At 40.1% G+C, this 26,613-nt stretch overlaps 1 protein-coding gene and 1 non-coding gene across 25 annotated transcripts in view; one reads left to right on the top strand and one right to left on the bottom strand.

The window, feature by feature from the left end:
- BLTP3A (bridge-like lipid transfer protein family member 3A) overlaps positions 1-26,613 on the bottom strand; it is a 73,014-nt gene that overhangs the window by 22,983 nt on the left and 23,418 nt on the right. For 11 of the 24 annotated variants that reach the window (XR_014062073.1, XM_081520049.1, XM_081520056.1 and 8 more), the window contains 7 exons: positions 11,376-11,565; positions 10,754-10,894; positions 10,157-10,327; positions 9,051-9,240; positions 1,867-1,953; positions 1,168-1,338; positions 634-773 (listed from right to left, as the gene is read on the bottom strand). Coding sequence is in view for 22 of the 24 variants with exons in the window: in XM_081520049.1 (XP_081376175.1) it covers positions 634-773; positions 1,168-1,338; positions 1,867-1,953; positions 9,051-9,240; positions 10,157-10,327; positions 10,754-10,894; positions 11,376-11,565 (1,090 nt within the window). In the remaining 2 variants the exon portion in view is untranslated. The remainder of the gene's footprint in view (positions 1-633; positions 774-1,167; positions 1,339-1,866; positions 1,954-9,050; positions 9,241-10,156; positions 10,328-10,753; positions 10,895-11,375; positions 11,566-26,613) is intronic. The other 13 variants (XM_081520063.1, XM_081520065.1, XM_081520072.1 and 10 more) reach the window with 2 other exon arrangements.
- On the top strand, positions 20,770-20,842 carry TRNAK-CUU (transfer RNA lysine (anticodon CUU)). Its single transcript has one exon. It is a non-coding gene; the product is annotated as a tRNA-Lys (tRNA).

The raw sequence follows: 26,613 nt of genomic DNA, 5'->3' as shown, positions 1-26,613 counted from the left end.
CCACCTTACCTGCCTCCTGAGAAATCTGTATGCAGGTCAAGAAGCAATAGTTAGAACCAGATATGGAACAATGGACTGGTTCCTAATTGGGAAAGGAGTACATCAAGTCTGTATATTGTCACCTGGCTTATTTAACTTATATGCAGAGTACATCATGCAAAATGCTGGACTAGGTGAAGCACAAGCTGGAATCAAGATTTCAGGGAGAAATATCAATAACCTCAGATACGCAGATGATACCAGCCTTATGGCAGAAAGCGAAGAGGAACTAAAGCGCCTCTTGATGAAAGTGAAAGAAGAGAGTGAAAAAGCTGGCTTAAAACTCAACATTCGAAAAACTAAGATCAATACAAAAAGAAAAAAAAAAGAAAAAAGAAGAAGAAAAAAAAAAGAAAAATCAAAAGAAAAAAAAAAGATCATAGCATCTGGTCCCATCACTTTTCACTTCATGACAAAGAGATGGGGAAAAAATGGAAAAAGTGACAGACTATTTTCTTGGGCTCCAAAGTCACTGCAGATGGTGACTACAGCTATGACAAACCTACACAGCATATTAAAAAGCAGAGACATGAATGAATGAACTGCTTCCCCGCCTCTTTGCAGCCCTGTTTCCCCATATCATGAGCTCCTTACCTGGTGGATGTCCAAGTCATCCACCCTTATGACCAAACAGCTAGAGCGCAGGCGATTCCATGCTGGAGGCCGAAAGACTGTCTGCCGACCCTGAGAAGGGCTTCTTTCTAGGGGGTTCTTTCGAGGACTAGAGAAAGAATCTAAGTAAAAATAAGAAGGTGGGAAAGAGATTCAGATACACTCAATTCTCATTATTAACAGAATTCAGAAAGTAAAAACTCTAAGATCGTTAATGGTACGTGTAGAAAAGAGCTTGTCAACACTGGCAAGCTTCTGGAGGGAACTCAAAAATCATTTCTCCTTCAGACCAAGGCAACAGAGATGAATACTGAATAGAGATGCTAACAACTGCTCTTCCACACTGCAGCTCTGCCTGGAGAAAAACAGGACCCATAAATAAAAAAAGTCATGAATGTCTCTTGGTGCGATAAAATTAGCATAATTAGCCAGGCCAGTGCTTTATTGCCACTGGATACTCAAAGGCAAATGTCAAGCGACAAAGTTACGGGATTCCTCCAGCTCCTCATAACCCACCTGTTTTCCTCCGGAAGGAAGAGTCTACCCCCAGGTGCCAGGGTGGTTTCAGATCTGTCTCCTCATACCACTTCTCCATCTTACTCTGAAATTCTGTCACCAGCTTCTGGGCCCACTGGCCTCGGGTCTCCATGGCCTCACAGTGACGCACCCAATGTTTACAGCTATCACCTGTGCAATAAAGCAAAAAGATTTTAGTCTAAGATCATGATCCAATGTTTTAGTTTTTCTTTTCCATTAGTATAGTTTTCCATAGTTCAGAATCTGATCCCTCACCACCAATTCAAAATTCTCTAAGATAGGAAAAAATTATCTAGTGAGAACACTCAAGTTCCTCTGGACTCAGTATTCGATTTTTCCTAAGGCTCCCTAAAGGCCAGCAGCTGACTGCTGCATCTTTGACCATGGACCACTGGAGAGGCTCTAAAATTAGTGGAAGTAAGGGGCAGAGCACAGAATCAAATGCCACATCTCAGGCACTGCCTCCCCTCCTACTTCTCATCAATGATAAAGAGTAATCAACAGCAGATCCTGCAAGTTTGCAGAGGTGTCCTCTTGAAAAAAGACTATAGCCAACACCTCTCTGAGCCTGTGCTGCAATCCCAGGCAGCCTTCTGCTGGGCAGTCAGGGGTGAACTCAGGCATCAGTCTTCAATACCTCAGCCACACTAAAACTGCATGCATTCAGCATTCTCCTACCTGCCCAGTGGAAGGGGTAATAGTCAAATGCCATCTTGCGAAAGGTTAGCTGCATTGCACCACCCATGAGTCTGTTTGCAGAGACACCTACAACGACAAATAATGGTGAGAAGCAGCATAAGAAACAAAGAGGCCTAAACATCAATTGAAGCACTGAAAAGTCCTCCTGCAGGTCAGCTCCCAGGCCTGACTGATTCATAAGCGCAGCCAACAGGCTATGATGGCAGGTGATTTGCAAGGCTGAGGCTATCCTCTTTTGAACTGCAAAGGATATACTCTAAAAGTGTGTGTTTGTTGTTGTTGTTGTTGTTTTTAAAGAAAGCATATTTCACAGTCTCTGTAAATGGCTGCCAGATATCCAGAGAGACAAAAGAAGCAGCAAAACTCAGGATTCCAGAATTTCGATCTTAGGTCTCCCACAGGCACACCTGACAATGTTGACTCAGTGGTTCCCTCAAACCCAGCAATACCAGTACTGCTGCCTCTCAATACAACACCTAGAGAGGCATCAGCCAAACTCCCCAACAAACAGGGACCAATGTTATTTCCTTTCATACCTTGGCTAAAGCTGTAGTACCAGACAGTCATTACACACTGCACATACAAAGAATGATGGAACACAAAAACACTGCACTAACAAGGACAGTATAAACAGACAGAGGAGTGTACACAAATTGAAGTTTGTCTGCATTAAGTCAAATATTCTACTGTTTATCTTGAATTCAATTCTGACTAAATGAATGAACTTTCCATGTTTCTATTTAATCTCTTCAACTGGACTCTAAGCACCGTAAGAACAGGGACTATTCTCCATATGTGTGATGAAGAACACTTGTCCTGTTCTGCACTTCCCTTCTATCGCTTCCACCCTATTTCCAGGTAAAGGGAAATACTGTGGGACCTTCTAGCCGCCAATTGGTGCGCCTACAATCAGGGAGTCATTTCCATCCAATCTAGGTACCATCACCGCAAGTCCTGGACTATTCACCATCCTGCCAAGAGGTGTCCCTACACTAATGCTACTGCTGCTCAACCTTTATGTCATAATTAGTACCTCCTAGGAGCCTGTTTAGATGTTTTTTTCCTAACTGCCCCTTCTCCATGAAATTTAATACCACAGATATACTGTATATCATATGTACTAAAGCTTATTCCTTTCATTCAATGCAAGGCTAAGAAATACTGAACAATTTTTTTAAGTTAGAAGTTAAATTAAAAGATTTGGGACTTCCCTGGTGGTCCGGTGGTTAAGGCTCCGCACTGCCAGTGCAGGGGGCCTGGGCTCAGTCACTGGGTGGGGAAGATCCTGCAAGCCATGTGGACAAATAAATAAATAAATAATTTTTTTAAAAAAGTTAAATTAAAGATTTAAAGCTATTAATATTGAACTTAATTTTATATTTACTGAGTAACTTTTAGTGTAATTTATTTCTTATATAAATTATAATGTACAGAATCATGTATGCATTTTAGCAATTTATATATATGTGATAAATCACATAAGTGATATAATCAAATTTTTAGTTATTCAAAATTGTTTTTGAAATAAAAATTTTAAAATAATTTTACATTAACCTTTAACTTTCACTTTATATGAGAAAATAACTTTTAGCTTAATTTTGTTGTTGTTTGAGTCACTATGTTGTGTCTGACTCTTTGCTTAACTAGGTGCTAGATATTCATTCAGATGGTGTCAATATGTTTTCAACACAGTTAAATTACTGACTCGTTGAACAATTTGTGGAATTAAATAACAAAATATAAACTATTTTTATTTAATTCTCAAAGTTCAAATTACAAAAGTACTAAGCATTAATGGGAATTCCCTCACAGTCCAATGGTTAAGACTCTGCATTTCCATTGAAGGGGGCACAGGTTCAATTCCTGGTCAGGGAACTAAGATCTTGCACACCACATGGCACGGCCAAAAAATATATATATATACCCTAAGGATTAAATATAAACAACACTGATGAGGCAGCCAACAGTAGCCAAGAGGTATATACAAGCCACCTCTCATCATCTGACTTTGAGATCAAGGACTTTCAAGACTCAAAGTCCTCGAATCACAGCTATCTATTTGCCATAGTTTATAGCCCTAATCTTCCATGAACTCATTATCAACGTTGCTCATATGATACCCAAGAAAACCCAGTAAGAGAAATTAAATACTAAGGAATAAAATTTTGTGAAATAGAATTAAGCACTGTTATAGCTAAGATGTTTTTTCATCGCTACTCCTCACCAAAGAACCAATTTCCAATGTCCAGAACAGGCACGCATCAAGACAGAAAGCTCAGTGGTTGTTCAGAGCTGCAAAATGGGGACCGGCAGCTAGTGGGTAGAGTTTCTTTTAGGGATGACAAAAATGTTCTCAAATTAGATTGCAGTGATGATCATATAACCCTATGACTTAACTTTAAAACACTGAGTTGTATATTCTAAATGGGTGAATGGTATGGAATGTGGATTAAATATCCATAAATATTGCATGCGTGCTCAGTCATTTTTGACTCTTTGCAATCCTATGGACTCTAGTACTGCAGGCTCTTCTGTCTATTGAATGTTCCCAGCAAGAATATTGCAGCGAGTTGCCATTTCCTTCTCCAAGGTATCTTCCCAACCGAGGGATTAAACATTTATCTCCTGCATCTCCTGCATTGCAGGCAGATTTTTACCACTGAGCCACTGGAGAAGCCCATCAATAAATATATATCTGTTTAAAAGAAAAGAGTGAATTTTTACCCAGTGAGGGTGATAGCATCCCAGTTGAAAATGCATGACCTAGGCTACTGGAGGGAGAGTGTTTCACAGCCATGCTCCTATTGGATTTATTTGGAACTAAAAGAACAATCAACTATGCAGACTGAACATATTAAAATATGATCTAGAATCAAAAAATCGAAATCAAATATAATTACCAACTATCAACATACATAATTATAAACACATAATCATATGTGACACATAAATGGTAAATAGTGTATATAAATGACTAAAATTCTCCAGTGAGATGGTGGGAAGAAGATAGCCTACCCTGAAGAGAGATAAAGAAAGCTCTGGCTCACAGCCCTTATCCTGAGGAAAATAATTAAAGAGGCAGATGACACTCTTTTCCCCATCAACCACTCACCTCCTCCCAGAAGCCCGAAGGGTGAGCTGCTCCAATTTGATTTTAAGAAACAGTGCTGCCCCACCCCAAGCCACCCTGTCCTCAGTGGCCTACAAAGTTTCCAATAACATCACCTCCAATACCAAGAGATAGATAAGCGTGTTGTCAGAGGACCCAAATCCAGGCTATAATGTCCTTAAAGAAAAAGCTGACAGATATAGCCTTCAAGGAGTCCCTAGAGCAGCACAGTCCAAAAGAACTTTCTCTGATGATGGACATCTTTTCGGGTCCCTAGATTACTTGTAATGTGACTGGTGCAAATGAGGAACTGAATTTTTAACTTTATTTAATTTTGATTTTAATTTAAATAGCCACATGTCTCTATTTGCTACCATATTGGACAGAGAACTCTAGAGCAATGCTATTCAAGAGAAATGTAACATAAGCCACATAAATAATTTAAAATTTCCTAGTAGCTACATTAAAAAAGATTTTCTTTCAAAAAGTAAAATTACTTTTATTATTATACTTTAAGCCAATATACTCCAAATATTATTATTTAACATGCAATCAATATGAAAATAATTATCAAGGTATTCTGTGTCTTTTTTTGTACTTTATCTTCGAAATCCCACATGTATGTTACACTTGTGGGATTTGAATCAGCAGGACTTCCCTGGTGGTCCAGTGGTTAAGACTCCATGTTTCCAATGCAGGGGGCACGGGTTTGATTCCTGGTTGGAAAACTAAGAGATCCTTTAAGACAATTAGAGATACCAAGGGAATAGTTCATGCAAAAATGGGCTCAATAAAGGACAGAAATGGTATGGACCTAACAGAAGCAGAAGATATTAAGAAGAGGTGGCAAGAATACACAGAAGAACTGTACAAAAAAGATCTTCATGACCCAGATAATCACGATGGTGTGATCACTCACCTAGAGCCAGACATCCTGGAATGTGAAGTCAAGTGGGCCTTAGAAAGCATCACTACAAACAAAGCTAGTGGAGGTGATGGTATTCCAGTTGAGCTATTCAAATTCTGAAACATTATGCTGTGAAAGTGCTGCACTCAATATGCCAGCAAATTTGGAAAACTCAGCAGTGGCCATAGGACTGGAAAAGGTCAGTTTTCATTCCAATCCCAAAGAAAGGCAATGCCAAAGGATGCTCAAACTACTGCACAATTGCACTCATCTCACAGGCTAGCAAAGCAATGCTCAAAATTCTCCAAGCCAGGCTTCAGCAATATGTGAACCATGAACTTCCAGATGTTCAAGCTGGTTTTAGAAAAGGCAGAGGAACCAGAAATCAAATTGCCAACATCCGCTGGATCATCAAAAGAGCGGGAGAGTTCCAGAAAAACATCTACTTCTGCTTTATTGACTATGCCAAAGCCTTTGACTGTGTGCATCACAATAAACTGTGGGAAATTCTTCAAGAGATGAGAACCTGACCTGCCTCTTGAGAAACCTGTATGCAGGTCAGGAAGCAACAGTTAGAACTGGACATGGAACAACAGACTGGTTCCAAATAGGAAAACGAGTACGTCAAGACTGTATATTGTCATCCTGCTTATTTAACTTATATGCAGAGTACAGCATGAGAAACACTGGGCTGGATGAAGCACAAAGCTGGAATCAAGATTGCCAGGAGAAATATAAATAACCTCAGATATGCAGATGACACCACCCTTATGGCAGAAAGTGAAGAAGAACTAAAGAGCTTCTTGATGAAAGTGAAAGAGGAGAGTGAAAAAGTTGGCTTAAAGCTCAACATTCAGAAAACTAAGATCATGGCATCTGGTCCCATCACTTCATGGCAGATAGATGGGGAAACAGTGGAGATAGTGGCTGACTTTATTTTTCTGGGCTCCAAAATCACTGCAGATGGTGATTGCATCCATGAAATTAAAAGACGCTTACTCCTTGGAAGGAAAGTTATGACCAACCTAGATAGCATATTAAAAAGCAGAGATATTACTTTGCCAACAAAGGTCCGTCTAGTTAAGGCTCTGGTTTTTCCAGTAGTCATATATGGATGTGAGAGTTGGACTATAAAGAAAGCTTAGCACTGAAGAATTGATGCTTTTGAACTGTGGTGTTGGAGAAGACTCTTGAGAGTCCCTTGGACTGCAAGGAGATCCAACCAGTCCATCCTAAAGGAGATCAGCCCTGGGTGTTCATTGGAGGGACTGATGTTGAAGTTGAAACTCCAATACTTTGGCCTCCTGATGTGAAGAGCTGACTCATAGGAAAAGACCCTGATGCTGGGAAATATTGAAGGCAGGAGGAGAAGGGGACGACAGAGGAGATGGCTGGGTGGCATCATCGACTCAATGGACATGGGTTTGTGTGGACTCCGGGAGTTGGTGATGGACAGAGAGGCCTGGCATGCTGCGGTTCATGGGGTTGCAAAGAGTCGGACACGACTGAGCGATTGAACTGAACTGGGGAACTAAGATGCCACACGCTGTATGGCATGGCAAAATAAAACAAAACTTCACTCAATTTGGATCAGCCCATGTTTCAAGTGCCCATTAGTCAAATGTGGCTAGTGGCTGCCATATTGACCAGGACAACTCCCGACAATCTTAGAGCCCTTCCTGTAACACGGAGTTCTTCCTTCTCCTTTCTTCCCAAATCCAAGGGGAAGAATCAAAGTTACAAGAACTCCTTGTGTTCCTTGGCCTTTCACACAATCATATGCCATACCTGGGTATGGTTAGCTGGGCGTTTTCCGTCTTTCTCATCGAAAATGTCCCTAAAATCCACTGAGTAGATTAATTTAGCTTCATAAATAAATGGGGGCTTCAGGGAGGGCTAGCCATTCACGTCTTCGTGTGGATTATAGAACCCTGCTATGTGAAGAAGAGAGGGCTCCACATCCTCATCTAGCAAGAGGATGAAACTCTCCACAATGTATTTTTTTTTTTTCACAATGTATTTTTAATAAAGATTTCTGAAAGGAATCATAACAAAACAAAACTCCAAAGTCTTCATAGCAACACTTGGAAGAAATAACCAAACAAAATAATGATTGTTTTAGCAAAGAACTTTCAAAATGAGTGGGCAGCAAACCAAGTGAGTGGCAGAAGCCATCTTTACACCATCACTGCGCCTTTCAGCCCTTTCATCTGGGGGCGGAGAGAGGCCAAGTCCCTTCAGCACCAAGGCAGAGCAGCGCAGAGGCGATGGAGCTGGGTGGCCCAGGAATACAAGGCAGCTCGTTCCCCCAAGGAAGACGAGTCTAGGTCTCATTAAGAGGCAAACACAACTCCAGAGATGATAAGGCAGCAAGAGAACAAGCTACCACACGACGGCATCTAAACCCAGAGCTGGCAGCAAAGGGGAGCCAAGGGGGACCAAAGAGAATTGAAGGAACCAGCAGCAGAGAAATAATAATCCGAATATCGGCCTATGATTAAGGTCCTCCAAGTTTAGTATATTAACTCATTTGAGCCTTATAACAACCTGTGAGTAAGAAATGATTTAATTCAAGTTCACAAATGAAGAAACTCAGAGAGGTGAAGTGATTTCCCTAAGACTTATAAAGGAAAGAAATGAGTCAATTACTTTTTCTTTCTGAATAAATGTGTATGTGTATTTAATAACAATTGCTCTAGTGAATGAAAAAGTATGACAAGAACACACTGTAACCTCTCTGCTTGGGAAGAACACATTTATATATAAATTGACTCAAAGGTCTGAAAATTCTGAGGCTTCCTATCGCTGAATTTACCCTCTAGAAAGCTTATAACAGTGGTCAGCAATGCCCACTAGGAAGAAAAAAAAAGTATACACTGCTTGGGCTCTATCCCTGAGGATTCCAATTTAGTGAGGTCTGGGAAGAGGCCCAGCCCCTGTATTTTACTGTCTCACAGGTGGTTCTGTTGCACCCTAAAGGCTGACAAGCGGTAACAGAGAGCTGCCCCAGGAGTGCTGAGACCTGAGGAAGGTTGTGATATGGGAAGCCAACAAAGTATCCCAACAGAGTCTTGAAAAGAGCCTTCCATCCCCCAGAACTGCAGGCAGTGATGGGCCACCCACCCAGGCTCGGGCCTCGTGGGATACCTGGCTCTCGGGACTGGCTATCATCACAAACGTGCAGGTCCAGGCGCGAGATGAGCAGATGGTAGGAGGACTCTTTCACATCAAATTTCTCAAAGTACTGGCTGAGGCGGCTGCTGCTGCTGCTGCTGCCCTGGCTGCCACCAAACGCCTGGGCCCAGGACTGCTGGGCGCTGGGAGCAGGTGGGGTGATCTATGTGTGACAGAGAAAAACATGAAGGCCACACCCGGACAGCTTCCTTGCTGGCTTTCTTTAAGCTTTAGTTCAGCCTGAAGAAAATCACAATTTGACAAGATGCCCCTTCCCTCTCATAATCATTCTTTTTAATCATACATACTGTATTATACACTGAATAGTATCATCTCCTAAGTTTTCATTTTTATAGCCTTGAAGAATTTTACACTTTTTTCTTTATATGGTTGAACTTCATTTGCTTTTCTATGTGATAATTATAACAATTATATGTGGTATTACATTCATATAAATAAACACACATCTTTTTACTTCTAGCCCATTAAGTCTTTCCTAAGGTACAGTCATGCCTCTCATAATGGTATGCCTAGTAGCTCACATAGGTCTGTCCTATCTAAATAACCCAAAGAATCCAAAGCAGCCAAATTATAATTAATCTAGTAACTGTCCGAGTCCTGTTCTGACATTTGAACTGCTTTCTAAGCTTCCCTCCCACCCAGAACTTACCTGACTGATGCTAAAACACCTCCTCCAGGAAGTCTTCCCTAAGTGCCCTCTTTCAGCCCAGGATCCCTCTTCTTTGTGCTGTCACGGCACAGTGTTCACCTCTATTATAGCACTTATCATATCATATTGTAATAACTTGTTTATGGTCCATATTTTAAGACAGCAAGAGTTCCAGGGTCAGGAACAAGAGGTTTTCCAGTGGCCAGCACTGTACACCTAACTCACTAGAGGCACCAAATGAATAGAATAACTGGATAAAGGCACAGGCAGAGCCTATGCACATACAGAAGTGAATGACACATTCTCCCAAACAAGCGGAACAAAATCCAGGCTCCACCTATGCTGGTGTGAATGAGGTCTGGCCTGCCATCTCCCCACCACCACCGAGGGTCTCTGTTTCACCTCTAACCTGTACAGGTTCAGGGGCCAGGCTCTTTCTCTGCTGGGCGGCCTTCTCCATGGCCTCACTCAGCGACTCTGCATATTTCATCATAGCCTTGAGCTGCGAGTCCGTTAGCACCCAAAGCAGGTCATCCAACAGGAACATCAGCTTGGAGGCTATCACATTGCAATCTTTGGTCTGGAGGGGTCACAGAGAATACAGGCTTCCACATCTGGTACCATCCCAACTCCTTAAAGTGAGTACTGCCCAACCAATTTCAGAGATGGCTTTTCAATCCTCAATACAAGAAAGGAAAATATCAAGTACTTTGGAGAGTCAATTTCTTACCAAACTACAAAAGTTTTCTGTGATTAACAAAAAGCAGCAATAATCAACTGCATATGTCCCCATATACAGGTAAAAATCACTATTTCCAAAATTAAAATGATGGAAGTAGACATGTTCCCTCAATAGTAGATTCAGTGCAACACTGAACTGTAGGTCCTCCCCTTTCAAACGTCGTTTCAGGGACCAATAACACACAAAAAGGAGGAAACACCAACTCCAGAGCTATCTGGGAGAACAAAAGATGGATGTTTTTGTGAGGACAGAGAACACACTCACTCTTCTCTTGAGGGCTATCTGGATCCTGCCTTGGTTGGTAATAAGCCTCAATGGAGTGGTGACTGGGTCCTGATCACCATTGTCTGTTGCATCTGCCTCAATTCGAAGTGTTTGCCAAGTTATTTCTTTAAATGTTAAAACCTAGAAGGAAAAAAAGTAAAACCCCTTAATATTGTGGATGACATTAATCAAGAGGCAGGAAGTCCAAGGGGAAAAGAAGAGCAAGAGAGAGACCTCCACCATTCTTAGCTGGGATCCTACTCACAGAAGGCAGTGGATCACAAATTCTTAACTCAGGAAAAGTAACACTAGACAGCAGGGATTCTTGGGTTTCCAAGAATGGGGAAGCCTTTGACCCAAGACAAGAATATAGGCATTGGGAATTTGCTATACGACACAGGGAGTTCACACTGTGACAACCTAGAAGGGTAGGATGGGGTGGAAGGTAGAAGGGAGGTAAAAGGCGGGGACATATGTATACCTATGGCTGATTCACCTATGTGCAGAAACCAACACAATATTGTAAAGCTATTATTCCCCAATTAAAATAAATAAATTTTTAAAAAAGAATGAATCCTTTGAACCCTCCCATTCTCCCCCCTTGCAATGGCAGGGCTGTCACCTCTCCTCGGTGTGGGTCAGTGATGCGGGTGAGGCGGAGGTCACTCTGCTGCCAATTGGGGTTGACACTATAGCCCTGGAGCTGCCACAATTCAAAAGAAGCGTGGAAGGCCTTGGAGTGAATCTTGATGGCGATGGAGTTGACGATGATGAACATCCCCTCCACCACCTTCTCAGCAAAGCCATACTCACTACAACAAACGAGGTAGACCAATATTCAGGATCATGTGAGATTTTGTCATTCGCATACTCTTTTTTCTTTTTTGGTTGTGCCATGCCTTGCAGAATCCTAGTTTCCTAACAAGAGGTTTGAATACAGGCCCAGGCAGTTAAAATGCCATGTCCTAACCACTGGACCACCAGGGGATTCCCTATACATACTCTTTATAATGGAAGACTTAAGACAAGACTTTTAATAATGCCTTTAGATGCTAGAACTGTGGATGCTTTTTCTAAAGCTCTCTCCTCCCACTTCAGCTTTAGATTTTTTAAATTTCTAAAATTTTTATGATGATGCACTACTTTTTCGGATGAGATTTTTCTTTTTTAAGAATGGACTAAAAGAAAGAGTTGACCCGGAAAAAATCTCCTTCTGGTTAGAAAGAATAAGTTGAAAAAAATGTCTTCCAAGTCCACAAACTACCTGAATAAATATTTGACTATTGTCTGTGAGGAGAGATATTATCACTACAGAAAGGAAACAGTCGGTTTCAATAACGTCTTTAAAGACAGAACATGCACTGCGAAAGTGGTGAAAGAGGAAAGAAGTACAGCCAGGTGAGCATGAGGTTTATCCCTGTGAAATCTAGTCAAGAACACACCCACCTCTGCCTGTCAAATCCACCCCAGAGAGCACAGCTATACGTCACAGAGAGGCCAAAACAGCAGGTAGAGAAATGAAGGCCATCCTTAAAGTCCTTCTAGACATGGAAAACACAGACATTCGTGACATGCAGGTGAGACAGTTCTCATTATAACAGATAAAAAGGTCTGGGAATTACAAACGGAATACACACACATACATCTCACACACACACACACACACACACACACACACACACACACACACACACACACACACACACACACACACACACACACACACACACACACACACACACACACACACACACACACACACACACACACACACACACACCTCTCTGCAATTTATATCACAAAGGGCTAATATCTCTAATGTATAAAGAGTTTCACAGAACCAAAAAGAAAAAGACCAATAGCCCAATAAAAATGGGACAAAGCAGGGACAGTTCACAGAAAAATCAATGCAAATAGATATTAAACATAAAAAGATGTTCCACCTCACTCATATATCAAAACTGCACTGAGACTCATTTGATTCAGGACAAAAATGACAGCGAAGTAAGGAAAATTCAATAACGGTACATGGTCAGTTTGAGGCTACCTATAAAGAGAAAAAGCAATGTTGACCTTCATCTTGCATCAAACAAACAAAAAACCAGTTTCACGATTGACTGTAGATCTAAATGTGAAAGGTCAAACAATAAAGCTAGAAGAAAACATAGGAGAATATCTTCATGCCTTGAGATAGGAAAAGATTCCTTAAATAAGACACAAAAAGTACTAACCATAAAGGGAAATATAGATATATAGGACCACATTAGAATTAATAATTTCTGATCAATAAAAAATAACATTAGGAGTGACAGCAAATCCACACAGTAGGAGAAGATATGTGTAATACATGTATGTAACCAAGGACTTGTTTCCAGAATATAAAAAGAACTTCTACAAATTAAAGAGAAAAACACAAATAACCCCCAAAATAAATGGGAGAAAACATCAGTGCTTTATGAAAGAGGATATTTGAAAGTCTAATAACTCATCAAAAAATGCAAACTAAAATCATAATGTGACACAACTATTAGGTGGTTAGAATAAAAAGAGAGACAATACTAAGTGCTAACAAATGGAACGCTTATATACTGCTGGGGCAAAATTGGTGTAAGTTCTTTAGAAAACTGTTCAGCAGTACGAACTAAAGCAGAACGTATGCACAGCCTATGACCCTGCAACTCTACTATAGATACATACAAATCAGAAATGTGTACATATGTTCACCAAGAGGCATGTATAAGAATGTTGATAGCATTACTATTCTTTTTTCTTTAGTTAAAAATTAAATTTTTAACTTACCTATAGAAAAGATAATTCTTTGCAGGATACACGTACAAGGTTTTGACAAATGCATAAGTCATGTATTAACCACCACACTCATGACAAAGGACAGTCCCATGTAGCAACAGTATGCTAAATAGCCAGAAAGTAGAAACAAACCAAACGTTCATCTACAACAGAATAGATAATTGTGGCATGTGATGGAATATCATATAGTAATGAGGATGAATGAACAATAACTACATGTAATGACATGGATGACTTTCACAAACATCATGCTGAGCTAAAAGTATGTAGACACAAATGACAATGCATTGTATGATTCAGTTCACTTCAGTTCAGTCGCTCAGTTGTCTCCGACTCTTTGCAACCCCATGAATCACAGCACGCCAGGTCTCCCTGTCCATCACCAACACCTGGAGTTTACCCAAATCCATGTCCATTGAGTCAGTGATGCCACCCAACCATCTCATCCTCTGTTGTCCCCTTCTCCTCCTGCCCCCAATCCATCCCATCATCAGGGTCTTTTCCAGTGAGTCAGCTCTTCCCATCAGGTGGCCAAAGTATTGGAGTTTCAGCTTCAACATCAGTCCTTCCAATGAACACCCAGGACTGATCTCCTTTAGGATGGACTGGTTGGATCTCCTTGCAGTCCAAGGGACTCTCAAGAGTCTTCTCCAACACCACAGTTCAAAAGCATCAATTCTTCGGCGCTCAGCTTTCTTCACCGTCAAACTCTCACATCCATACATGACTACTGGAAAAACCATAGCCTTGACTAGATGGACCTTTGTTGGCAAAGTAATGTCTCTGCTTTTTAATATGCAATCTAGGTTGGTCATAACTTTCCTTCCAAGGAGTAAGCGTCTTTTAATTTCATGGCTGCAATCACCATCTGCAGTGATTTTGGAGCCCCCAAAAACAAAGTCTGACACTGTTTCCCCATCTATTTCCCATGAAGTGATGGGACCAGATGCCATGATCTTAGTTTTCTGAATGTTGAGCTTTAAGCCAACTTTTTCACTCTCCTCTTTCACTTTCATCAAGAGGCTTTTTAGTTCTTCTTCACATTCTGACATAAGGGTGGTGTCATCTGCATATCTGAGGTTATTTATATTTCTCCTGGCAATCTTGATTCTACCTTGTGCTTCTTCCAGCCGAGCATTTCTCATGATGTACTCTGCATGTAAGTTAAATAAGTAGGGTGACAATATATAGCCTTGACATATTCCTTTTCCTATTTGGAACCAGTCTGTTGTTCCATGTCCAGTTCTAACTGTTGCTTCCTGACCTGCATACAGGTTTCTCAAGAGGCACATTTATATAAATTTAAAAATAGGGAAACTAATGTATGGTATTAAATATCAGGATAAAGTTATCCCTGACTGTGGGTATGACTAGGAAGGGCACAGGAGGCTTTTGGGATTCTGCAAGTGGTCTATTTTTGATGTGTTAACTGTAAAGAATCACTAAGCTACACATTTATGATTTATGTACCTCAATCAGTTCAGTTCAGTTGCTCAGTTGTGTCCGACTCTTGGTCTGCAGCATTCCAGGCTTCCCTGTCCACGTACCTCAATATACTTCACCAAAAAAAACCACACAGAAATACCATGTGTCATCTTTAGATCAGGCAAAAATCCTAAAGTTTGTCAATACTGTCAATTGGCAAGTTTCCTGGACCTTTCAAGAGAGTTCCAGAAAAACATCTACTTCAGCTTTATTGACTATACTAAAGCCTTTGACGGTGTGGATCACAACAAACTGGAAAATTCTTAGAGAGATGGGAATATCAGACCATCTTACTTGCCTCCTGAGAAACCTGTATGCAGGTCAAGAAGCAACAGTTAGAACTAGACATAGAACAACAGAACAACAGACTGGTTCAAAATTGGGAAAGGAGTACCTCAAAGCTATGTATTGTCACCCTGCTTATTTAACTTATATGCAGAGTACATCATGCAAAATGCCAGACTAGATGAAGCACAAGCTGGAAACAAGATTGATGGGAAAAATATCAATAACTTCAGGTATGCAGATGACACCACCCTTATGGCAGAAAGTGAAGAGGAACTAAAGAGCCTCTTGATGAAGGTGAAAGAAGATACTGAAAAAGCTGGCTTAAAAGTCAACATTCAAAAAACTAAGATCATGGCATCTGGTTTCATCTCTTCAAGACAAAGAGATGGGGAAAAAATGGAAACAGTGAGAGACTTTATTTTCTTGGACTCCAAAATCACTGCAGATGGTGAGTACAACCATGAAATTAAAAGACAACTGCTCCTTGGGAAAAAAGCTATTACAAACCTAGACAGAGTATTAAAAAGCAGAGACATCACTTTGCCAACAAAGGTCTGTTTAGTCAAAGCTATGGTTTTTCTAGTAATCATGTACAGATATAAGAGTTGGACCATAAAGAAAGCTGAGAGCCGAAGAACTGATGCTTTCCAACTGTGATGTTGAAGAAGACTTTTGAGAGTCCCCTGGACTGCAAGGAGATCAAACCAGTCCATCCTAAAGGAGATCAGTCCTGAGTGTTCATTGGAAGGACTGATGTTGAATCTGAAACTCCAATACTTTGGCCACTTGATGCAAAGAGCTGACTCATTGGGAAAGACCCTGATGCTGGGAAAGACTGAAGGCAGGAGAAGAAGGGGATGACAGAGGATGAGATGGTTGGATGGCATCACCAACTCAATGGACATGAATTTGAATAAGCTCCAGGAGTTGGTGATGGACAGGAAAGCCTGGCGTGCTGAAGTCCATGAGGTCACAAAGAGTCAGATACGACCAAGAGACTGAACTGAACTAATTAATAGAGAACTGGGTATATAAAGTAGGACGCCTCCATAAAATATAGGGAGTATTTAGCAGTTGCAAAAAGGAATAAGAAGCATCTCCTTATATACATCTATGAAGTGATCTCCAGGATATACTTTTAAAAGGAAAAGGCAATGTGGAAAGTGTTTATGGTATGTTACGTTTTGTGTAAGAAATGGAGTAGGGACAATACAAACATACATACATATAACATACCTTGTGTTATAGTTTTAACTTTGGAACTGTGTAATTTTACATAGTTTAAAAACTAAATTAAAAACAATTTAAAAATAAAACAAATTGATGTAAAACTCTTAGAAGATAGCATAAGAGAAAACCTAGATGACACTGGGTATAGCAATTACATTTTAGATACAACACCAAAGGCATAATTCATGAAAGAAATAACAGCTACACTGGACTTCATTAAAGTTTCAAAATCTGCTATGTGAAAGACAATGTCAAGAGAATAAGATCACTCATAGATTAGGAGAATATATCTGCAAAAAGACACATCTGATAAAATGCTATTATCCAAAATATACAAAGAACTCTTAAAACTCAACAATAAGAAGACAAATAACCCAATTTAAAAATGGGCCAAAGACCTTCATAGATACCTTATGAAAGACGATATGCAGATGGCAAATAAGAATATGTCTTATAAGCTCTACATCATATGTTATCAGGGAAATGGAAATTACAACAACAGTGAGATTCCACTACACACCTATTAGAATGACCAAAATCCAAATTGCTGACAACACCAAATGCGGAGAATTCCATGGACAGAGAAGCCTAGCAGGCTATTGTCCATGGGGTCGCAAACAGTCAGACACGACTGAGCAACTTTCATTAATGACTAATCCAAATGCTGACAAGGACATAGAACAGCAGGAACTCTGATTCACTGCTAGTAGTAATGTAAAATGTTAAGTCACTTTGGAAGACAGTTCTGTGGTTTCCTCCAAAACTGAACATACTCTTACCATATGATCCAGCAATCATGCTCCTTTATATACACTCAAAGGAATTTAAAAGTTAAAGTCTGGAAACACAACTGCCATATGACCCAGCAATCCCACTGCTGGGCATACACACTGAGGAAACCAGAATTGAAAGAGACACGTGTACCCCAATGTTCATCGCAGCACTGTTTATAATAGCCAGGACAAGGAAGGAACCTAGATGTCCATCAGCAGATGAATGGATAAGGAAGCTGTGGTACACATACACAATGGAATATTACTCAGCTACTAAAAAGAAAACATTCGAATCAGTTCTAATGAGGTGGATGAAACTGGAGCCTATTATACAGGGTGAAGTAAGCCAGAAAGAAAAACACCAATATAGTATACTAACACATATATATGGAATTTAGAAAGACAGTAACAATAACCCTGTATGTGAGACAGCAAAAGAGATACAGATGCATAGAATAGTCTTTTGGACTCTGTGGGAGAGGGCGAGGGTGGGATGATTTCGGAGAATGGCATTGAATCACGTATATTATCATACGTGAAACAGATTGCCAGTCCAGCTTTGATACATGGGACAGGGTGCTCAGGGCTGGTGCACTGGGATGACCCAGGGGGGTGGGATGGGGAGGGAGGTAGGAGGGGGTTCAGGATGGGGAACACATGTACACCCGTGGCTGATTCATGGCAATGTATGGCAAAACCACTACAATATTGTAAAGTAATTAGCCTCCAATTAAAATGAATAAATTTATAAAAAAAAAAAGTTGAAGTCAACACATGGACATTTATAGCAGCTTTATTCATAATTGCCAAAATTTGGAAACAAACAACCAAGATGCTGTAACTATTAAATGGATAAACTGTGGTGCATTCAGACAATGAAATATTTTTCAGCACTAAAAAGAAATGAGCCACAGAGTCATAAAAAGACATGGAGGAAACTTAACTGCATATTTAACTGAAAGATGGCAATCTAAAGAGATGGAATCATCATGGAAAAAACTATGGAATAGTGAAAAGACCAGTGGTTGCCAGGGGTTGGGGCAGGGAAAGGATGACTAAGTTAAGCACAAAGGATTTTTAGGGCAGTGAAAATATACTGTATGATACTAGCAATCAATGCAAAGAAATAGAGGAAAACACAGAATGGGAAAGACTAGAGACCTCTTCAAGAAAATTAGAGATACCAATGGAACATTTCATGCAAAGATGGGCTCGATAAAGGACAGAAATGGTATGGACCTAACAGAAGCAGAAGATATTAAGAAGAGGTGGCAAGAATACACAGAAGAACTGTACAAAAAAGATCTTCACGACCCAGATAATCACGATGGTGTGATCACTCACCTAGAGCCAGACATCCTGGAATGTGAAGTCAAGTGGGCCTTAGAAAGCATCACTACGAACAAAGCTAGTGGAGGTGATGGAATTCCAGTTGAGCTATTTCAAATCCTGAAAGATGATGCTGTCAAAGTGCTACACTCAATATGCCAGCAAATTTTGAAAACTCAGCAGTGGCCACAGGACTGGAAAAGGTCAGTTTTCATTCCAATTCCAAAGAAAGGCAATGCCAAAGAATGCTCAAACTACCGCACAATTGCCCTCATCTCACACGCTAGTAAAGTAATGCTCAAAATTCTCCAAGCCAGGCTTCAGCAATACATGAACCATGAACTTCCAGATGTTCAAGCTGGTTTTAGAAAAGGCAGAGGAACCAGAGATCAAATTGCCAACATCCACTGGATCATCAAAAAAGCAAGAGAGTTCCAGAAAAACTCCTATTTCTGCTTTACTGACTATGCCAAAGCCTTTGACTGTGTGGATCACAATAAACTGTGGAAAATTCTTCAAGAGATGGGAATACCAGACCACCTGACCTGCCTCTTGAGAAACCTGTATGCAGGTCAGGAAGCAACAGTTAGAACTGGACATGGAACAACAGACTGGTTCCAAATAGGAAAAGGAGTATGTCAAGGCTGTATATTGTCACCCTGCTTATTTAACTTATATGCAGAGTACATCATGAGAAACGCTCGGCTGGAAGAAGCACAAGGTGGAATCAAGATTGCCAGGAGAAATATCAATAAACTCAGATATGCAGATGATACCACCCTTATGGCAGAAAGTGAAGAGGAACTAAAAAGCCTCTTGATGAAAGTGAAAGAGGAGAGTGAAAAAGTTGGCTTGAAGCTCAACATTCAGAAAACTAAGATCATGGCATCTGGCCCCATCACTTCACGGGAAATAGATGGGGCAACAGTGGAAATAGTGTCAGACTTTATTTTGGGGGGCTCCAAAATCACTGCAGATGGTGATTGCAGCCATGAAATTAAAAGACGCTTACTCCTTGGAAGGAAGGTTATGGCCAACCTAGATAGCATATTAAAAAGCAGAAACATTACTTTGCCAACAAAGGTCCATCTAGTCAAGGCTATGGTTTTTCTACTAGTCATGGATGGACGTGAGAATTGGACTGTGAAGAAGGCTGAGCACCGAAGAAATGATGCTTTTGAATTGTGCTGTTGGAGGAGACTCTTGAGAGTCCCTTGGACTGCAAGAAGATCCAACCAGTCCATCCTAAAGGAGATCAGTCCTGGGTTTTCATTGGAAGGACTGATGTTGAAGCTGAAACTCCAATACTTTGGCCACCTCATGCGAAGAGTTGACTCATAGGAAAAGACCCTGATGCTGGGAAAGATTGAGGGCAGGAGAAGAAGGGGACGACAGAGGATGAGATGGCTGGATGGCATCACCAACTCGATGGACGTGAGTTTGGGTAAACTCTGGGAGTTGGTGATGGACAGGGAGGCCTGGTGTGCTGCGATTCCTGGGGTCGCAAAGAGTCGGACACGACTGAGCGACTGAACTGAAGTATAACAGTGAATGTATGTCATTATACATTTGTCCAAACCTGTAGAATGTTCCACAAAGGGTGAACCTTAATGTAATGAACTTTGTGTGATTATGATGTGCCAATGTAAGTTCATCTATCATAATAAATACACCACTCTGGTTGGCAGATGGCCATAATGGGCAGGCTCTGCATGTGTTGAGAGCAGGGGGTATATTGGAAATCTCTGTTCCTTCCTCTTAGCACTACTGTTTACACCTAAAACTTCTTTAACAAATCCGTCCTAAAAAAATGAACTCCTCTGTATGTCAAGTTGGTACCCAACCATACAAAGAATGGTTTCAAGTAATTTTATTTATTTTTTTAAGATTTTTTTTCAATGTGGATCATTTTTTAAGTCTTTATTTTTGTTACATTGTTTTATGTTTTGGTGTTTTGGCTGTGAGGCATGAGGGATCTTAGCTCCCCCGCCAGGGGTCACACTCACACCCCCTGCGCTGGTACAGTAGTAATTGTAAAACACAGTATTTGACCATACATCTCTAATGGAATATATCATAAGGTTAAAGCAAACACACGGGAATTCCCCAGTGGTCCGGTGGTTAGGATTCTGCACTCTTAATGCTGAAGGCCCAGGTTCAATCCCTGGTTGGGGAACTGAGATCCCATAAGCCATGCAGTGTGGCCAAAAACAAAAACCACACACACACACACACACACAGAGCTCCTGCATTCAATAGTCTCACTGGGAGATATATTAGTTGTTATTTTTGAAACTATTGAAAAGTGAATTATTTATTATAAAATGTTGTTAGGAACCAAAATTTAGCATATGAACAGAAACGCAAATATTTCTGGGTCAAGATGGCACAGTAGGACGTGTGCTCATCTCTTCGTGTGAGGGCACCAAAATCACAGCCAGCTGTTGAGTAACCATCAACAGGAGCACACTGGAACCTACCAAAAGGATACCCCACATTCAAAGACAAGAGGCCACAGCGAGATGGCAGGAGGGGCACAATCATGATGAAATCAAATCCCATACCCTCTGGGTGGATGACCCACAAACTGGAGAACAATAACACCAAAGAAGTTCTCCCACTGCGGTGAAGGTTCTGAACCCCAGGTCAGGCTTCCCAGCCCGGGATCCAACAAAGGAACTGCCGATTCCCAGATTCCCCAGGGAATCTGACCTTGAAGGCCGGCCAGCAGGATTGGATTACAAGACTTCCCCAAGACTGGGGGAAACAAGAGACTCCAGTCTTGGAGGGCACAAACAAAATTTTCCACATACCAAGACTCAGAGGAAAGGAGTTAGTGTGGGAGGGTCTCCTGTGGAGGAGGCGTGGGTCAGGAGGGGCTCACCACAGGGATGGGGGCACCCAGCCTGGGAAGGTCCTCCTTGGGGCATACCCTCTTGGAGGTCGCCAGCACCCAACCACAGACCTAGAGGGTTGGGTCACCTTAGGCCAAAAAAGTACTAGGGAGGGAGCATAATCCCACCCATTAGCAGATAATTGGGTTAGAGCTTTACTGAGCAAGGCCGTACTCACCAGAGGAAGAGCCAGTTTCTCCCACCACCAATCCCTCCCCTCAGGAAGCTTACACAGGCCTCTTAGCCTCCTCCATCAGAGGGCAGACGCAAGCTAGAAGAGCCCCAGTCCCACAGCGACTAAAACACAAACCACATTACAGAAACTGAACCACCATGAAAAAGCAGACAGTTATGTCCCAAATGAAGGGACAAGATAAAACCCCAGAAAAACAACCAAATGAAGTGGAGATAGGCAACCTTCCAGAAAAAGAATTCAGAAAAATGATAGTGAAGATAATTCAAGATCTCAGAAAAAGAATGGAGGCAAAGATTGGGAAGATGCAAGAAATGTTGACCAAAGACTTAGAAGAACTGCCATATGACCCAGCAATCCCACTGCTGGGCATACACACCGAGGAAACCAGAACTGAAAGAGACACGTGTACCCCAATGTTCATCGCAGCACTGTTTACAATAGCCAGGACATGGAAGCAACCTAGATGTCCATCAGCAGACGAATGGATAAGAAAGCTGTGGTACATATACACAATGGAATATTACTCAGCCATTAAAAAGAATACATTTGAATCAGTTCTATTGAGATGGATGAAACTGGAACCCATTATACAGAGTGAAGTAAGCCAGAAAGAAAAACACCAATACAGTATACTAATGCATATATATGGTATTTGAAAGATGGTAACGATAACCCTATATGCGAGACAGAATAAGAGACACAGATGCATAGAACAGTCTTATGGACTCTGAGGAGAAGGTGAGAGTGGGACGTTCTGGGACAATAGCATTGAAACATGTATATTATCATATGTGAAACAGAACACCATTCCATGTTTGATGCATGAGACAAATGCTCAGGGCTGGGGCAATGGAATGACCCAGAGGGATGGGATGGGGAGGGAGGTGGGAGTGGGGTTCAGGATGGGGAACACATGTAAACCCATGGTTGATTCATGTCAATGTATGGCAAAAACTACTACAATATTGTAAAGTAATTAGCCCCCAACTAAAATAAATAAATTTATTAAAAAAAAAGACTAAAAAATAATAATAAAATAAACTGCACATATTTAAAGAGTACAATTGTATCAGTTTGGACATACTAATACATACAATCATGAAATCCCAAACATTTCTAGCATCCCCCAAAGTTTCCTTGTGTCCTTTTTTAACCGATTAATCCTATCCCCCAGAAACTGCTGATCTGCTTTCTCTGTATATAGATTAGTTTGTATTTTTCCATGGAATCATAAAATATTTAGGTTTTTTTGGGGGGGGGTGTGGCTTTCTTTCAGTATGGTTTTGAGATTCTTCAATATTGTGGGTATTAATATTTTTTTATTTATTACTGAGTAGTATTCTACTGTATGGATGATATATCACAGTTTGTTTATCCATTCTCTACTGGTGGATTTAGGTTGTTTCTGGGTTTTTGCTATATAAGAAAGTTCCTATTAAAATTCATGTACAAGGGAAAAAAAAAAGAACTAAAGAACAAACAGAGATGAATAATACACTAGAAGAAATCCACAGCAGAATAACTGGGACAGAAAAATGGATAGGGCTTCCCTCATAGCTCAGTTGGTAAAGAATCAGCCTTCAATGCAGGAGATCCCGGTTTGATTCCTGGGTCGGGAAGATCTGCTGGAGAAGGGATAGGCTACCCACTCCAGTATTCTTGGCCTTCCCTTATGGTTCAGCTGGTAAAGAATCTGCCCGCAGTGCGGGAGACCTGAGTTTGATCCCTGGGTTGGAAAGATCCCCTGGAGAAGGGAAAGGCTACCCACTCCAGTATTCTGGAGAATTCCATGGACTGTAAAGTCCATGGGGTCACAAAGAGTTGGACATGACTGAGTGATTTGAACTTTCACTTTCAAGAACGGATAAATGACCTGATAAATTTTCACCTGAATGGTGAAAATCACTGCTACAGAGCAGAATATAGAAAAAAGAATGAAAAGAAATGAAGGCAGCTTAAGAGACCTCTGGGACAACAATAAACACACTAACATTTGCATTGCAGGGGTCCCAGAAGGAGGAGAGAGAAAGGACCTGAGAAAATATTTGAAGGGGTAACAGCTGAAGATTTCCCAAACATGGGAAAGGAAATAGTCAACCAAGTCCAGGAGCACAGACAGTCCCAGGCAGGATGAACCCAAGGAGGAACACACTAGGACACACTGCAATCAAACTGACAAAAATTAAAGACAGAGCTGTGCTTAGTTGCTCGGTCGTGTCCAGCTCTTTGCGACCCCATGGACTGTAGCCCGTGAGGCTCCTCTGACCAAGGGGATTCTCCAGGCAAGAATACTGGAGTGGGTTGCCATGCCCTCCTCCAGGGGATCTTCCCAACCCAGGGATCGAACCCTGGTCTCCCACATTGCAGGCAGATTCTTTACATCTGAGCCACCAAGGAAGCCCTAAAAAATATTAAAAGCGACAAGGGAAAACGACAAGGAACATTCAAGGGAACTCCCTTCGGGCTGTAAGCTGATTTCTCAACAGAAACTCTACAAGCAAGAGTATGGCACGATATACTGAAAGTGGTGAAAGGGAATAACCTAAACCAAGAATACTTTATGGAGCAAGAAATCTCCTTCAGATTTGATGGAGAAATCAAAAGCTTTTCAGACAAGCAAAAGTTAAGAGAATTTAGTACCACCAAACCAGCTTTACAACAAATGCTAAAGGAACTTAGACAGGAAACAGGACAGGAAACAAGAGAAAATAAACCCAAAACAATTAAGAAAATGGTAATAGGATCATATATATGGATAATTACCTTACATGTAAATGGATTAAATGCCCTAATCAAAAGACATAGACAGGCTGAGCAGATGAAAACAGGTGGATGTATGCATTTTCACTTACCACATCACTCTGCTTGACCCTCCAAATTGTATATAATTATTTTATATTGTTAGGTTAATCATGTTGCCATTATGGCTTGCAATTGTAATCTTTTATTTTTTGTCTGGCTATTGATTACAAAAATTGATAAACATCTTTCACTACTGTGATTACTCACAATACCATTGTATCATGATTGGTTAACAGACAAATAATAGAATTCTATATCACCAAAACTACCATTTAATAGAAGATCCTGGAATACTTTTTAATATGCATATCAGAACTATCTTGGAAATACAAATGTCCAGGTATTGCTTTTTTTTTCACCAGAGCTCCAGATATGTTTCTAATGAGCAGCCACATTTAAAAACAACTGGACTATACGAGGAACTTTTACTTTAATCTAGTTTGTTTCACTTTTTCTATTTCATATTCAGTACTCCCATTTCATTTAGTTTGTTTTCCAATTTCTTCATCGCTCCTTTTTTTTTTATATTTTCTCAAGCCTTTATCAAGCATAGTAGAAAAGTTCTTGTATACCTTTATATACATAATATGTATAACATATATATTTTAGAAAACTTGTGAATTTTTCCCTAACTAAAAAATTTAAGACATTTTGATTCCACTTGTTTGACTTAGTATGAATAGAATGCTATTTTTCTCATCTAAAAAAACAGATACACAACAAGCAGCAAAGGTTACTGTGTAGCACAGGGAACTATAGTCAGTATCTTGTAATAACCTATAATGGAAAATAATTTCAAAAATAATATACGTGTATATGTGTAACTGAATCACCAAGAAAAAAAAAAGAATTCTACTTTTTGAAATTTAGCAACGTTTATCTTTTTGCCAGTTTTTCTAAATGTCCTATGGACATCTAATAATAAAATATGAGATATAAAAATTTAAATATATTTGTATAGGATATAAAATAATATAAATTAATATAAATAGAAATCTATTATATTTAAATTATTAATGGCATCATTCAAGATGCTCCTATTCTTATTTTTATGCACTTGATAAAATATTCTCAGAAAAATGTTAACATGTCTCACTATGATTATATATTTTTTCTTTCCCTTATATTTCTTCTGATTTTTGCTTTGTTTCTTTGTTGTTAGGTATCTAATGGTTTATGATGTCTATCTTCTTTGTCATTAAAAATATTCATCTTTGTTTCACTTAAAAATAAATAAATTTAATTTTAAAAATGCAAATAATAAATCTAAAAAGTAACTCAAAATCCTCTTTTTTCAATTTGAGAAATTCAAGATATTATCATGAATTATTTTTATCTTTCTTAAAAAATACTTTTTCCCTAAAACTGAAAAGGCTTTAAAGCAGTGACAACTCAATGAATACACTTCTGCCCAGACTGTCGTCTCTAACTAAACATTGATAACATTTCTCACTAAAAAGAACCAGGTTCCTGGGAGAAATGTCTGATTCCAGGTCTGAGGTAAGGATAAAAGAGAAGAGAATAAGAGAAGCCTGATTTGTTCTGTATAAAAACAGAAAGATTACTGGGATCTTGTCCAAAGGACACAGGTGATATTGAAAGGCTCTCATTGGCCAAAGAAGGGGACAATTGAACATCAAAAAGAATAATGACTGAAATGGTATCGTGTAAAGGTTTTGTGTACTGTCAAGCACACAACAGATATATCTTATAAGAAAATATAAACATAGGACGTAAAAAATGTAAATGTAAAAGCGCATAAAAAATGAAAAATGAATGTAAAATAGTAAATCAACCAGGAAATGTTCAACAGTTTGTTAAAAAGTTAAATCCTCACCTACCATTCCATCTACTATTCCGTTCCTAGGCATTTAGCCAAGAGAGATAAAAACACACAACCTCACAATAACTTGTATATGAATGTTTACAGCAGCATTATTTTCAATAGCCAAAAACTGGAAATAAAATGAACATTAACAAGTGAATAGATAACAAGCTGTGATCTGCTTACATGTGGCATATTACTCAGTAATGAAAGGAATGAACTGGGCTTCC

This window comes from Giraffa tippelskirchi, chromosome 8, assembly GCF_054371585.1.
Source record: "Giraffa tippelskirchi isolate mGirTip1 chromosome 8, T2T-mGirTip1v1.2.pri, whole genome shotgun sequence".
In the NCBI taxonomy this organism is placed as follows: Eukaryota; Metazoa; Chordata; class Mammalia; order Artiodactyla; family Giraffidae; genus Giraffa; species Giraffa tippelskirchi.
Note: the sequence above shows the minus strand (reverse complement) of the source record. Positions and strands in the feature narration are given on the sequence as shown.